This window comes from Lycium barbarum, chromosome 4 (genome assembly GCF_019175385.1).
Source record: "Lycium barbarum isolate Lr01 chromosome 4, ASM1917538v2, whole genome shotgun sequence".
Taxonomy (NCBI): Eukaryota; Viridiplantae; Streptophyta; class Magnoliopsida; order Solanales; family Solanaceae; genus Lycium; species Lycium barbarum.
Window position 1 is genome coordinate 7,614,443 of NC_083340.1, and position 14,942 is coordinate 7,629,384.

At 30.8% G+C, this 14,942-nt stretch overlaps 1 protein-coding gene across 1 annotated transcript; it reads right to left on the reverse strand.

Annotated features, from left to right (window-relative positions):
• Window positions 1-7,762: 7,762 nt before the first annotated feature.
• On the reverse strand, window positions 7,763-12,651 carry LOC132638133 (non-specific lipid transfer protein GPI-anchored 9-like). Its single transcript, XM_060355109.1, has 2 exons — window positions 12,175-12,651; window positions 7,763-8,226 (listed from the first exon to the last, which is right to left on the reverse strand). Exons 1-2 carry the CDS (start codon window positions 12,491-12,493, stop codon window positions 8,141-8,143), a joined length of 405 nt encoding a protein of 134 aa, XP_060211092.1. The 5' UTR covers window positions 12,494-12,651; the 3' UTR covers window positions 7,763-8,140.
• Window positions 12,652-14,942: the final 2,291 nt, after the last annotated feature.

The following is a 14,942-nucleotide window of genomic DNA, read 5'->3' on the forward strand; positions in this document are numbered from 1 at the left end:
GGGTTTAGGCTTGACTATTTTTCTTTAACTTGTGATAGGAGGTAGGCGTTTGGCCAAGGAAAAGCAAATATTTTTTCACTTTATTTGAACTTTTGAATTGAAGTTGAAGATGAAATTGTGTTTGCTAATAATATTTTTGTAAATAATATTTGATTATTTGAATGTAATGAAAATAAAATATAATTTTAAGTTTCAACAGAATGGATAACATTTATAGCAATAAAAGTTTTGAGATAATGATTTTCACTCGCAAATAAGCACACAATAGAACACCCCCCCCCCTTTTTTTTTTTTTTTGACTTTAACTTCAATTACTCAATTTGTTCAACTTCTCTCAAATAAATCGTGTTTGAAAATTTGTTTACATAAATTTCTATGACAAATTCTCTATACTTTATAAATTTAAGTGAATATTTCTTAAAGTCTTTTTACCAAAGTGAAGGAGTTAAATTATGATAACATAGAGCTAGTACTAGTTAGGGGTGCCACTGGTTTTCAAAAAATCGACTTAATCGATCAAACTGTACCGTATCGAATCGAATTTGAGATTTCTTTTAATAAAATCGGTAGTTTTTATATAAACTTATAACCATACCGAATAATTAGGTAGTTTTTTTATTATATAAAAATAAACTCAAAAAAACCGAACCGTACCGAATAAGTTTATCTATGTAAAATATATTTTATATATTAAATTTAAATATAATAAAATATTAAAATTTTCACGTTGGGTTTGGGATGATGAAAACGTCTACAAGCTGACAGCATAATTAACACCTAAAGTTCCAACTCGGAAACCTATTATACTACTCCTATTGAAATTAAATTAGTTCTAGCATTTCCAGTAGTAACTAGTAAGCTACAAGGTATTCTAGTGATCTTGAATAGAAACCTACTAAGTATTAGATATCTTTCATCTTGTATGATTTTAAATTTTCTTATTGGATACTTAATCTAAATAGTTTCAGTTCTTAAGTCTCATATTGATTGATTTTTTCCCCCTCGTGCTATCTAAAATATATTTTTTGTTTTTGCTTAACATTATTTTACACTATCTTAAAATAGTGGGATTAATCTCTGTTCTTGTCGTCTTTCATGTTTTATTGATTCATCACCTTTTAATCAGTAAAATATATGGAGAGTTTTTGTCAATGTCCTATAGAATTATGTGTGATATTGTGTCTTAAATTTTACTAGTGACTATAATATGATACTCTTTTTTTAACAAAAAAAAAAATCGAAAATTAACCCAACCGTACCGATATCGAAGAGCAACCGACATGATGGGACGGTTTCGAAAAGTCTAATTTTGATTCCACAAAATGAAATAATCGAAAAATTGATAAGGTATAAATTTTATAAAATAACCATCGGAACCGTACCATTGATACCCACTAGTTACTTTGTCCATGAGAATTTTTCACTTTTTTCTGGAATTTTTTTCACTTTATTTAAAAATCAACATTTGATCATGAAAATTCAAAATTTAAAAAACAGTTAAAACCTTGTTTTTGTTGTAAATATTAATATGTTTGTCCATGAATTTACTTGTAAGTTAGATGCCCACCAAAATACTTGGGCATCAAGAATGTGTGGCCACCAAGTATGTGTGGCCACCAAGTTGTTCACTTATGGCCACCAAGTTGTTAACATATTTCCTCCTATAAATAGGAGTGTGTTTTCTTGTATTAGCGACACCAAAAAACAAGAAGTGAAATATAAAGTTTGCCCCCTTTCTCTAAAGCTTTTCTTCTTTGCAATTATTTAGTTTTATAACACGTTATCAGCACGAGACTCTGCCATCTTGGACAAAGATTTTGAAAAGATTAAAGCAATTTCCAGATAAGTATCATGCTTTTATTCTGAGGGTTTGTTGATAAAGTAGTACGAGATCAAAATTTCTTTTCTTTATTCTTGTTCATGCTATTTCTAATATATATATATATATAAGGCAGAAGCCATATTGCTTCACCATGATATATATATATATATATATATATATATATATATATATATATATATACACACACACACTATTCACTACACGACATAAAATATAGGTCCTTTGATCACTGCATAGCTTTAATTTGCTAATATGCATATTGATGTTTACACGAAGTTACTGTAAACATGATGACCAAATTGATTATTTCACTAATATAAGAATTTTGGTTGTGGAGGATTACCCTTTTTATATGATGAGCTTTAGAATGAGGTTCTTACTTGTTATGCAATGAAAATATCTTAAAATTGTTTGCGAATGACATTTGCCTTCGAGCATCTGCGGAATTCATCACCTCTAAAGGTAATTCAGGTATGCAATATTTTAAGTTATTTAACTCATTTTTAAGTTATTTAACTCATGCTTTCACATCCTCACAAGGAGTATATATGGCTATCACAAGTCGTTGGATTTATCGGGTCCATGGGAACCTAATTGGTTCTAGATCATTTATGCCTCAAATTTTATTCCTAAAGAACAATATTGTTAAGAGGAATTATGATATTAATTTCGTAATCCTTAATGGCTAAGAATGAAAGTTTACAAGAAATATCTGATCATCAAAAGTGATAATATCTCTTAAATATCATTATGATTAAATTCATCTATGTCTATAATCAGCAGAAGTGGTAATATTTTCATAGGCTTGTAGTGGCTACAAGTGAAGATATGTTAGAGAAAGATTCTCTAAATTGTATGTATATTTCGATTTGCTCCTGAAGTAGCAATATCCTAAAAGAGGTTATAAACTATCACCGTTTGATATGCTTAAGGCACGTTCAGATGATTGTGTTCCATTCATGAAGAATGAGAACTTTTGATGAAAGCTATAAATGTATATCCATTCCCTGAAGTGAATGTGATAATATGTAGTAAAGCCTATAAATATAAACGTGCATTTGATTGTGAAAATATCATGATTCATCTCCAGAAGAGGTAGAATAATTGAGAAGAAATATTCTAAATATTTTATGCTCTACTCCTGAAGTACTAAACTCATAAATTTGCTCCTCGAGTAGTAAACTTTGAACTCTACTCCCGAAGTAGTAGAACTTTGAGCTCTACTCACAAAATAGTAAGACTCTGAATTCTACTCCAGAAGTAGTAAGACTATGAATTTTACTCCTGAAGTAGTAAGGCTTTGAATTATACTCCCGAAGTAGTACAACTCTGAAATCTACTCCCGAAGTAGTAGAATTCTGAAATTTACTCTTGAAGTAGTAAACCGTTAAATTTTACTCCCGAAGTAGTAAAACTTTAAACTTTACTCCTGAAGCAGAAAGAACGGATAAAATATTCTAAGCAATGTCTTCTTGTGCTTGAATAAAATAATGAGCTATTGATGAACGTCGTATTGCAATACATGTTATTTCCCGAAGTGAATGAAAAAATACCACAACCTGTCTCCTGGAGAGATAAAATACAAGGAATATACATGTTATTTTTGTGATATAAAATTAAGACACAGCAACATGTACCTGTCGTACGCAGAAACATCTTAAATAATTTTATCAAAGTATCTTTTTAAGAAACAAAAAAAAAAAAAAAAAAAAAGCAAAATAGAATGTTTCTACTATAACCATATTGATACATTATGGTTAGTTGTTATTGATTTCCTTGAAGGAGATAACAATTAGTGTATCTCTTTATGAAGGGTGTGATTATTATGTGGTTGACGCTTAAATACAAAATATTCAGTTAATGATGAATCTCCTTGAAGGAGATGTTTGAAATATTGAAGTTTAGAATTCAATGTTTATTTCGTGACACCAGTAGTGTTGAAATTTGCCTTCATGGTACCCGAAGTATTTAAGAAATATTTGGTAATAGAAATTAATGATCAAAGGCTCCAGAAGAGCTAATTTTTTATTTACAAGTATCATGACACTAGCAGTGTCCAAATAATATCTGATTGTGATAAATAAATTGAAGTCTTTTGAAGATGTTATATATGATAATACCATTCATCGTAGATCTTAATTGGTACGACTGGAACACTGTAGTAGACCTGAAGTTTACTAACAATAAAAATGGTTATCATATTGAGACTACAAATTATCGGAATATTAAATATCTTCAAGTTACTACGAGTAAGAAATACACATGTGAAATGTTATCCGAGCATGATGAGATCACATACCACGATAAAACAGAAGTTTATTGATATACAATTTCATGCAATAGTAAACCAAAAGTTTATTAAAATAAATAGCACTCGTCATGGTAAACTTGAAGTTTATGGGTACAGATAATTTTATCAGTTGATAAGACCGTTTTAATCGTCCTGATTTAAATCTGATGTACTAATTGAGTATTAAAAACATATTGAAGAACTAGAAGATTCTTCAAGAATTTGTTTGTGTTGCTTGTTCTCATGATAAGTTGATTACACCAGCTAATGTTGAGACTGAATCCCCTAAAATATGAAAAATATAAAAGGTGAATATGGGCCCGTTCACCTGCAATGTGATGTCCTAAATAAATGCATCTATGAGACAGTCACATGTGTATTTATTGTCAACCTGCAGTTTGACATTTACGAAGTTGCTTGCTCAAAAAATTGAGTTGGAAGCACAATTTTCAGAACATGTAATCAAGAAAATTCATCTTAATAATACTGGTTTATATCTAAGTTGGTTTGACATTAGATGTCTCCATAATACAGCTAAACCATTGCTTATAAGAATAGAGCTTCAGATGTTGGTCTGAGATATGATATATTGCATACAACAACACTTTTATGCTTCGGATCAATAAATTTTGATAAATTATCCCCTCATATTTGGTTCAGAGTCAGGAACTAGATATTTTCATCTTATAGTGTTTGATGAGCGGTATATGATTAATGGATATACCATGATGCACACAGATGGATTTTCCCAAAGAAAATGGTGATATATGTCACTAACATAAGGGGGAGAGAATAAGCAGCTAAGAAATATGTTGTGAATTATCATCAGTATGATCTTCAGATAATTCAAGTCAAATGCTAGAAGCATTTGCTGACCCAACTATTTCATATTTCATCAGCAAAATGCTCCTAAAGTCCCAGAAGGACAGAGTCTACAGCATGCATGGAGCATGTAGACCAATCGGTTTCAAATATAATAATCTTTGAAAAAGGGAGGAGCAAATGATCATAATAAGGAGGCAATGTGCTCTTGAAGATCTACGACATAACACTTCATAGACCTTATGAAAGGTTCAAGTACCAAAAAATAATGAAGTGATGAGATTTCAGTAAGTTTTGTCGTATTGAGAACCGATACAAATGATATATTGTTGACGATATCTTTGATACTATATAGCGCGCAATATAGTATAAGGTTGTGAGGATCAGATTTCTACATCTCTTAAAGCATGTTGACGTAGAAATAATTAGCAAGTGAAATGATGCATCTTGGTAAGCGGTTGGACCTATAGTCCAGACATCAGAAGATGTCACAATTTATACTGATGGAAGTTGTCACAGCCCATATGGCTTAGTTGACAAAATTTATATAAAATTTCTGAAGGATTCAAAATGCCTGAAGCATATACAAATTCTTAGGAAACTTGTTTATAATCCTTAAATGGATTAAATGAATCAAGGTTGATGTACTGAAATCGCCTTAATGTATATTCATTGACGAATGGTACAAATATACTATGTTTGCCCTTGTCTCTTTATGATAGTCAGAATCTTTCATATGAATATTGTTGGAGCTCTTGAAGAGTTTACAAAAGCAGTACATTATCTGCTGAAAGAATTTGAAATAAGAAAATTGAATTGGTCCTAAAGTACCATATCTTTATGCAATTGATGCACTTATATATCTTGCTATAACTATGAGCATGATATAATTTACTCCTATATGGAGATATTAAAATAAGATCAATTGCATACTGCTAATGAAAGTATTACATGAATGTGTTTATCCTAACAAATATTGTCAAGTGTTTTAGATATACAAGGCATTCATCTGATCGACATAAGAGTTCGATCCAAATATGTTATCTCTTTCCATGAAGGATTATTGTTAAACCATGTTATTATACATGACAGTTAAACCATAGAATGATAACATCAGATAGATTATGAAGCAAGTCAAGAATGTACTTGACGTGATTTTAACAATATTATATGGTGATGATGCAACTCTATCTAAGGAATAAAGATGCATATTATCAGCCAGGTCATTTGACAGATCTGATCACAAACACAGTATCAACCTCAAGATATGATATGTTGGTATATACAAGATCGGAGTACATCATCTTCAAGAATTATGTGATGCTTTAATCAGGGGGAGCAAATTCGCGCTGTACTCTTTTTCCCTTAACCAAGGTTTTGTCCCATTTGGATTTTCCTGGCAAGGTTTTTAACGAGGTAGCTCTCAAAGTGTATTACTAGATATGTGTACTCTTTTTCCTTCATTTAGGATTTTTTCCCACAGGATTTTTTACTACATAAGGTTTTAACGAGGCACATCATCTAATTAATGGACATCCATGGGGAGTGTTGCAAATATTAATATGTTTGTCCATGAATTTACTTGTAAGTTAGATGCCCACCAAAATACTTGGGCATCAAATATGTGTAGCCACCAAGTCGTTCACTTATGGCCACCAAGTTGTTAACATATTTCCTCCTATAAATAGGAGTGTGTTTTCTTGTATTAGCGACACCAAAAAACAAGAAGTGAAATATAAAGTTTTTCCCCTTTTTCTAAAGCTTTTCTTCTTTTCAATTATTTAGTTTTATAACAGTTTTTACTTCTTTTTTTTTCTACTTTTTTCACTTTCATTACATTCAAGCAATCAAATATTTCAAAAATTATAAACAAACACAACTTCATCTTCAACTCCAACTTCAAAATTCCATAAAAAGTGAAAAATCTTTGATTTTTCATGGCCAAACGCCTACTATTTTTTTTTTTTTTGCCGAAAACACAACTAACATATACAGTAGTTACTTATATATATATATACTCCCTCCATCCCATATTACTTGTCCACTTTTCCTTTTACACGCCCTTTAAATACTGGATACATATTAGCTGAGGCACCATAAGGTGCATTGCACATTAGACATAGTAAACCAACAGGTAGAGCAAGTTTATAAGTTTAACCAACTATTACTATTTCCGGGAAAGAACTTCAAAGAAAATCTTAACTGGCTTGTTATTTTCCTGGGTGAAATTTTCCTGTTCTCTCACAATTGATAAAGGCATCTGAAGCCAGGGGAGAATCCATATTTTCATGAGGATGAGTTCACCATTGCTTTAGAAAATAATGGCAAAAATTAAAAAAGCTACCCGAGCTGGGGATTGAACCTGTGATCTTCAGAATACAAAGATAACCTTTGACCAGTGCTCTACTCAGCCTATTATGACAATGTGTTCATGTGACCCAAAATATACACACAGATTCGCCCCTGTTTGAAGCATGAGAACCCGGAGAGAAGCATTACGAATCTCTTATTAAGAAACTGGTTATACATATATAGTCATTTACATGAGGACATATGTGTTAGGGACGACCTACATGAGTTTAGAGCTGGATTCAGAATTTTGAGTTTATGAATTTTAATATCTAGAAAATACAGCTTAGCAAGTTCTGGTAAGCATATTTCTTAACAAAAATACAGAATTTGGCCTGGCCAAAACTATTGAGTTCTGCCACACTAGTAGTTAGAACTCTAGTTCCGCGCCTGCACGATTAAAACAAAGATGCATAGATGAGGCTTTCAAAGAGTAATAGCTCATGATGTTAAATCTTTCTTTGGTACATTTTGTGTTTACATGTTCTTGCTGTCTAGTGCCAAGAATAATATGACTAGAAAAGAAAAGGCCCTTTCTAATATTAATTAAAAACCTGCCACATTTCGCTTAATAAAACCCACGAATACATCAAGAACATGCAAACACAAAGTATGCAAATCGTGAAACATTAAAATATCTCCTCCAACTAATACATCAATTTAGTTCATCTCAGCATATAATACAATGCAAACTTCACATATAATACAATGCAAACTTCACATATAATACAATGCAAATTTCACAGAATACAAGTGATAAATTCATGAAATGCAATCTACCAATTCCCTAAATGATACTGAAGTAAGAAATTCATCAACATTTCCCCAACACTTAACTAAGCAAGCACGAAAGAAGCGAAGAGCACGAGTAAGCTTGACATTCCAGTCCATGCGACCCTGCTCACTCCATTTTTATTTTTTGCTGTCATGGAAAAAATTCATCATGAGGACAATATTGTGAGCTAGAACGCAATGTAAATTAATTCTATCTGGAGTCTACATTTGAATAGGAGATTAATTCTAAATGAGGAAAGATGATGGATGCATATAATTTAGACATAGACACTTCCGTGCTCCATTTGGCTAACCCACCTGTCCAGTTCAGTGATTAGAAGTGCCTAAACAGGGTACCTTCCAGACATAACTTGTAAATTTATATATTGTGATCATAAGTTGAGAAGCATAACAAATTTGCAGAAAGCTGAAAAGCAACATCCACGATAAACTGCTCTATATAATACCAGTGGCTTATTGGATAGTAGCGCCACCGTGATTGTCACCGTGATCAGAAAGGAGTGTTTGGAGGAAATCATGTTTCTTTGTTTGGTTTGATTGTTTTGCTTCCTACGGAAAAGGTTTTCTGTCACCTTTTTCTGCTCTAGACTAGATGACTACTAAAATGCCACATTTATATTAGTGGTTTAGGCTGGACTATTTTTTGGAACTTGTGATACGAAGCAGGCGTCTGGCCAGGAAAAGCAAATATTTTTTTTCACTTTATTTTGAGATTTTAAATGGAGTTGAAAATGAAATTGTGTTTACTAATAGTTTTTTGCAAATATCATTTGGTTATTTGAATGTAATGAAAATAAAATATAACTTGAAGTTATATTTGGAATTTTCATGGCCAAACAATAATTTTCAAATAAAGTGAAGAAAACAATTCATAAAAAGTGAAAAATTCTCACAGCCAACGGTTCCGTGTCATATTTTTTCCCCCTAATTCACATGGTCGTATTTGAATCTTGAGAGTCAAATGAGTTATTTTTATCACAATATTTTCTTGTCTTTAAGATATTTCAAGTTATTAATTAGCGTGACTTGTACTAGTATTTTTTTTTGTAGTTCTAAAAATGTATATTTTATTTTAAAAAATTTATGTCGAATTTAAAGTCAAAATTAAGAAGTTTGACCTCTCAAAGTTAAAAAATTGACATACAAATTTGGACATAATGGATAAAATTTATAGCAATAAAACTTTTTGAGATAATGATTTTCACTCGCAAATTTTAAATTCTTAATTTTCATATCTAAGCACACAATAGAAACCCACTTTCAATTTCTTTTTTCCTTTTTTTTTGAACTTTAACTTCAAATACGCAATTTGTTCAACTTCTCTCAAATAAATCGTGTTTGAAAATTTGTTTAAATAAATTTCTATGACAAATTTTCTATATTTTATAAATTTAAGTGAAATATTTCTTAAAGACTTTTAACCAAAGTAAAGGAGCTAAAATATGATAAGATAGAGCTAGAGCCCGTTTGGATTGGCTTATAAGTTAGCTTATAAGCTGTTTTCAATTTTTTTGAGTGTTTGACTGACCAGCTTAAAGTCATTTTGTGCTTAAAATAAGCTCAAAAAAATAATTGGGCCCATTTGACTTAGCTTATCTAAAGCAGCTTATAAGCTGAAAACAGCTTATAAGCCAAAAAAAATAAGTTAGACTACCCCAACTTATTTTTTTTAGCTTATAAGCTGCAAACAGCTTATAGGCATAAGCCCATCCAAACAGGCTCCTAGTATGGTTACTTTGGCCATGAGAATTTTTCACTTTTTTCTAGATTTTTTTTTTTCACTTTATTGAAAAATCAGCATTTAGTCATAAAAATTCAAAATTTTAAAATTAGTTAAAATCTTGTTTTTACTTTTTTTTTTATATATATTTTCACTTTCATTACATTCAAATAATCAAATATTTCAAAAATTATATACAAACACAACTTTATCTTCAGCTCCACTTTCAAAATTCCATAAAAAGTGAAAAATATTTGATTTTCATGGCCAAATGCCTACTAAATATTTCTTTTTTTTTCTTTTGCTGAAAACAAGAACCAACACATACAGTAGTTACATTATATATATATATATATATATATATATATATTCTCCCTCCGTCCCATATTATTTGTCCACTTTTCCTTTTACATGCCTTATAAAAAATCATAAATAAAAGTATATTTTTACTACATTACCCTTATCTCTCTCTAATTAATTGCACTCTAATTAGGGCTAAACACGAAAAACCTAACCAAACCAATAACCAAACCAAACCGGTAAAAAAAATTGACATTTATTTGGTTTGATTTGGTTTGATTTTTAAATTTTAAAACTGACTATATTTGGTTTGGTTTTGATTTCAAGTCGAAAAAAATCGAAAAAAACCGAACTTAATCGTCTTTATATATACATATTTTAAAAATTATATTTGTATATATATATATATATATATGTGTGTGTGTGTGTGTGTGTGTGTATTTTAATTTTTTTATGAAAAAATTACAATTTATATTATGTTTTTATACTCTTGGACCATGCTTTTGGAAAAACTACTTTGGCATATTTCCATGTTTATAGCAACCTCTGGCAAGGAGTATTATATCTATAGACAAGTGAGTCACTAGTACTGTTAGCTAATTTGGCATGTTTTCATGTTTTCATAATAAAGATGTGGCAAGTTTTTATTTTTAGAAAGGTAATAACTAGTAAAGGTGTGGCAAGCTTTTGTGGCAATATCCAGTTTTCTATTTTAGATGAGTTTGGTTTCAGATAGTGATTACAATGTATTTTAAAAAACCGTCAAAAACCGAATAGTAAAAACTGATATAGTCTGGTTTGACAATTTGAATAACCGACTTAATTGGTTTGGTTATTTTTTAAATAAAAACCGATCCAAAACGAACCGTGAGCACCCCTAACTCTAATCAATATTGTTACTTTAAAACAATTAATGTTAAGGGCAAAGTAACAAAAACTTAATTAATTCTATCTTGATTTTGTAAATGAATAAATATTTGTTACGAATATTTATAGTAATGTGGACAACTAATATGAAACGGAGAGAGTATAAATTATTCAATCGTAAGGATCCTAGCTTCCCACCACACGTCACTTAATAGTGGCCTCTCTTGTTGACTCGAATGGTTTGAGGTTGAAGGTGGGGCCTGGGGATCATAAACAACTTGAATAGTATTCTCTCGAAATCTTTAAGATAAAGTCTTACATAACATATTAGCATACTCTACTTGGAAATATCTAAATTAATTGGTAATTAATCACCAATTGCTACAAACTCGCAAATTTAAAGAAAACTGCGCTACACTAACATGAATTGAATACGAAAAAAATCACGAATTTGAAAAAAAATAAAAGTTGGCCTGAGATATTAAATAGTACTGCGCTACACGATCATACTCGAATGATTATTTTCCCATGCTGGCCAGAGTACTACCAAAGTTGGAGATTTCTTGCTCAATTTGTTTTCTTTGTAAATTTGTTAAGGATACTGTATACATGGAAAAGTAAAGATTGACACGTGGCGTATTAACAGGATATGTGGCAATTCGGGTAATAACTATAAACTGATACTAAGGGAATAATAATAACTATTAGTTAAGCCAGTGGTGGAGCTAGGAATTTTATCAAGGGTGTTCGAATTCATATAATATATATATTAAGGGTGTTTAATATGTAATATATGTTTGTATTACGTGATAATTGACATGTCTACACTGTATAATTTTTCGGCGAAGGGTGTTGGTTGAACACCCTTGTTGGGCTGTGGCTCCGCCACTGAGTTAAGCGACAGAGAAATACCCTTTTCCCATCCAAAAAAGGAAGAAGATGAAGACAGAACAAAAAAGGCGGAATAGCCTGGAAGGCCTGTACTTGTCCAGTTTTGTCATCCGATGTTCGTATTTACGAGTTTGCCAACTAAACCTCTCCACTCTTAAAAAATGAGCATTTTAAGTCCTTCCCATTTCAAAAAACAAAAATAAAATCAAAATCTGGGGTTTGAACTAAAAGCCCACTAATTTAGTAACAAGTGAAGAAAACTGCTCTAATTTATTTCAAGTGATAAAGCAATTGTACCTTTACAAGCGGTAACATCACCACGGATCTTACAGTATTTAGGAAGAAGATCAAGAGCTTGAGTAACATTAATACCAAGAGAACTTAACGAAGTGGGATTTGGATTTTCATAAAGTTTGCAAAGACAAGCATGATCTTTAGTTACAGCTTCTTTAAGTGGGTTACAACAAGATGCTGGTGGTTTCTTTGACTTAAGATATTGTGCACATGGTGCTAATTTTGAAGCACATGATGGCAGTTGGGCGGTGGTGGTGGTTGCTGATAGCAGCGCCACCGTGATTGTCAGCGTGATCAGAAAGAAGTGTTTGGAGGAAATCATGTTTCTTTGTTTGGTTTGATTTTTTGCTTCCTACGGAAAAGGTGTTCTGTTACCTTTTTCTACTCTAGATCACTAGTAGTAGAGTTGTCGAGGGAACTAAATGCCACATTTATAGGAGCTGTTTAGGCTTGGAGTATTTTTTAAAACTTGTGATACGAAATGTGTTATATTTTCCCTAATTCACTTGGTGGTGTTTGAATCGGTGTTTTAAGAGGCGACAGAGCGAGGCGAGGCGTTTCACCCAGTACGAGCGAAGCGTAAGTTTCGAGATACGGGGCGTAAGTCCCAAGCATCTACAGATTGTATGTTTCATGTATCTTCAATTTTATTACTAACAAATATGTAAAAGTAAAATTTTCATTAAAATTCCATAAAAATTCAAATACATCACCAATAATATAAAAAATTACCATAATTATTTTTTGAGAAAGGACAAAAAAAGGATAATAGTTTAGGTAATTTTTAAAAAATAAATCTTTATCCACTTCATTATCAATCTCCGTCCTTTTCACCCTCAACTAATATTTGCATTGATTTTTATTTATATATTTCAAAGAAGTAGAAGGGTAAAAAGTATAAGAGTAGAGAAAAAAATAGATAAAGTTGCTTCAGGAACATAGTGCTATGAAATCTCTATCCTACTCAGAGATAATTATCTAAAAAACTATTTATGGCAGTGTTATTTTCTACGAAAGTTGCTTTCTTTATTTATATATTTTAAGAAAATGACTACAACATAAAAACATGATAACATAAACTATAAATATCATTGCACCAATAATAAAAATCATAATCTATAGCAAAATACTTTTAAAACAATAAAAGTCAAATTTTACGCCCGGGATTAAGCTTTTGCGCCCGAGACTTACGCCCTATGGATCTACGCCTTTCATTTTGCGCCCCGAAGCTTTTTGATACGCTCCGCCCTAGAGTTCACCTCTAAAAGGCCTTGAAAACACTGATATGAAGAGAGTAAAACAAATTATTTTTTATCGCAATAATTTCATGTCTTTCAGATATTTTAAGTTATTAATTAGTGTGACTTGTAATGTTTCTTTTCGTAGTTCTTAAAAATTTACAGTCAAAATTAAGAAATTTTGCCCCTCAAAGTTAGAACCGTGACACAAATTTAAACATAATGAGTAATATTATAGCAATAAAACTTTTGAAATAATGATTTTCACTCCCAAATTTTAACTTCCTAAAATTCATGTCTAAGTACACAATAGAAACCCAACTTTCAAATTATATTTGTTTAACTTTAACTTCAAATACTCAATGTGTTCAACTTCTCTCAAATAGACCGTGTTTAAAAATCTGTTAAAATAAATTATTAGAAATTCTCTATACTTTATAAATATAAGTGAAATATTTCTTAAAGATTTTTACCAAACTAAAGGAGTTAAAAGTTATGATAAGATAGAGCTAGGACTAGTACGGGGCAAAGGTTAATACTCCTATTAGTTACTTTAGGCTGTTTAAGATTTTTTTTTTTTAAATAGTAGTATAAAATTAAATATTTCGAAAACAAAAACTAACATATACAGTAGTTACTTCTTCTTTTTCTTCTTTTTTTTTTAAAAAAAAAAAAATATTTCAACCGTAAGCATCCCAGCTTCCCACCAGACATCACTTAATAGTGGCTTCTCTTGTTGACTCGAATCGTCAACATCTATATTATTTCATTATAGAAGTGTGAAAAAATGGACGACCAAGGGTAGTATTGTAATTTCGCAGCCAGCATTAAAACATCTTCTTCGATTCTTCCATGGGCCCCACCCCACCCATTCAATCTCGTGCATTTGTATGTTCAATATTTTGCCATGCTCATTTAAATATGTACTACAAATGATGTCATTTCAAATAGCATGTAATAATTATCCGCTAACCACGTGTCACTTTTTATGCTTTTACTTTTCGCTCTTTTGTTTATGCTCACATAATTTACTTCTTCATTTCATCTATAAACTCTTTTTAATACTTCTATAGTCAATGACATGAATATACACTATTTATATTTAGTTGGGTATTTTGTATACACTCTTCGTTTTAATTTATGTGACACTTTTTTATTAGTTAATTAAAAAAAATGACATCTTTCTGTATTTCGTAACGATTTAACATCAAACTTTCCATTTCCTCCTTAATAAAATAATTTACAACCACATAAATTTTTATACCTTATTCTAGACAACAATTTTCAAAAATATTTCTTTATTTATCAAATTTCATGTCCAGTCAAACACCATCATATAAATTGTGACGGAAGGAGTAATATATTGTGGCATATTTTCTTAAAAATCCAAATGAAGCTTTATCACCTTAGTAATTAATTTCACTGTCTTTATTAACTAAATAAAATGTTCATATGTGCCTCTTTTATAAAGTATTTTGATTATATAATTAAGAAGAAACTAATCTAACCTATAAATAAACAATATTAAAACAC

Bases quoted from the DNA above. Each gene is read 5' to 3' on its own strand.
- LOC132638133 (XM_060355109.1), bottom strand. From the start codon at position 12,493: ATGATTTCCTCCAAACACTTCTTTCTGATCACGCTGACAATCACGGTG. The intron at 8,227-12,174 runs GTACAATTGCTT...TTTCCATGACAG, and splicing joins TGATGTTACCGCTTGTAAAG to CAAAAAATAAAAATGGAGTG.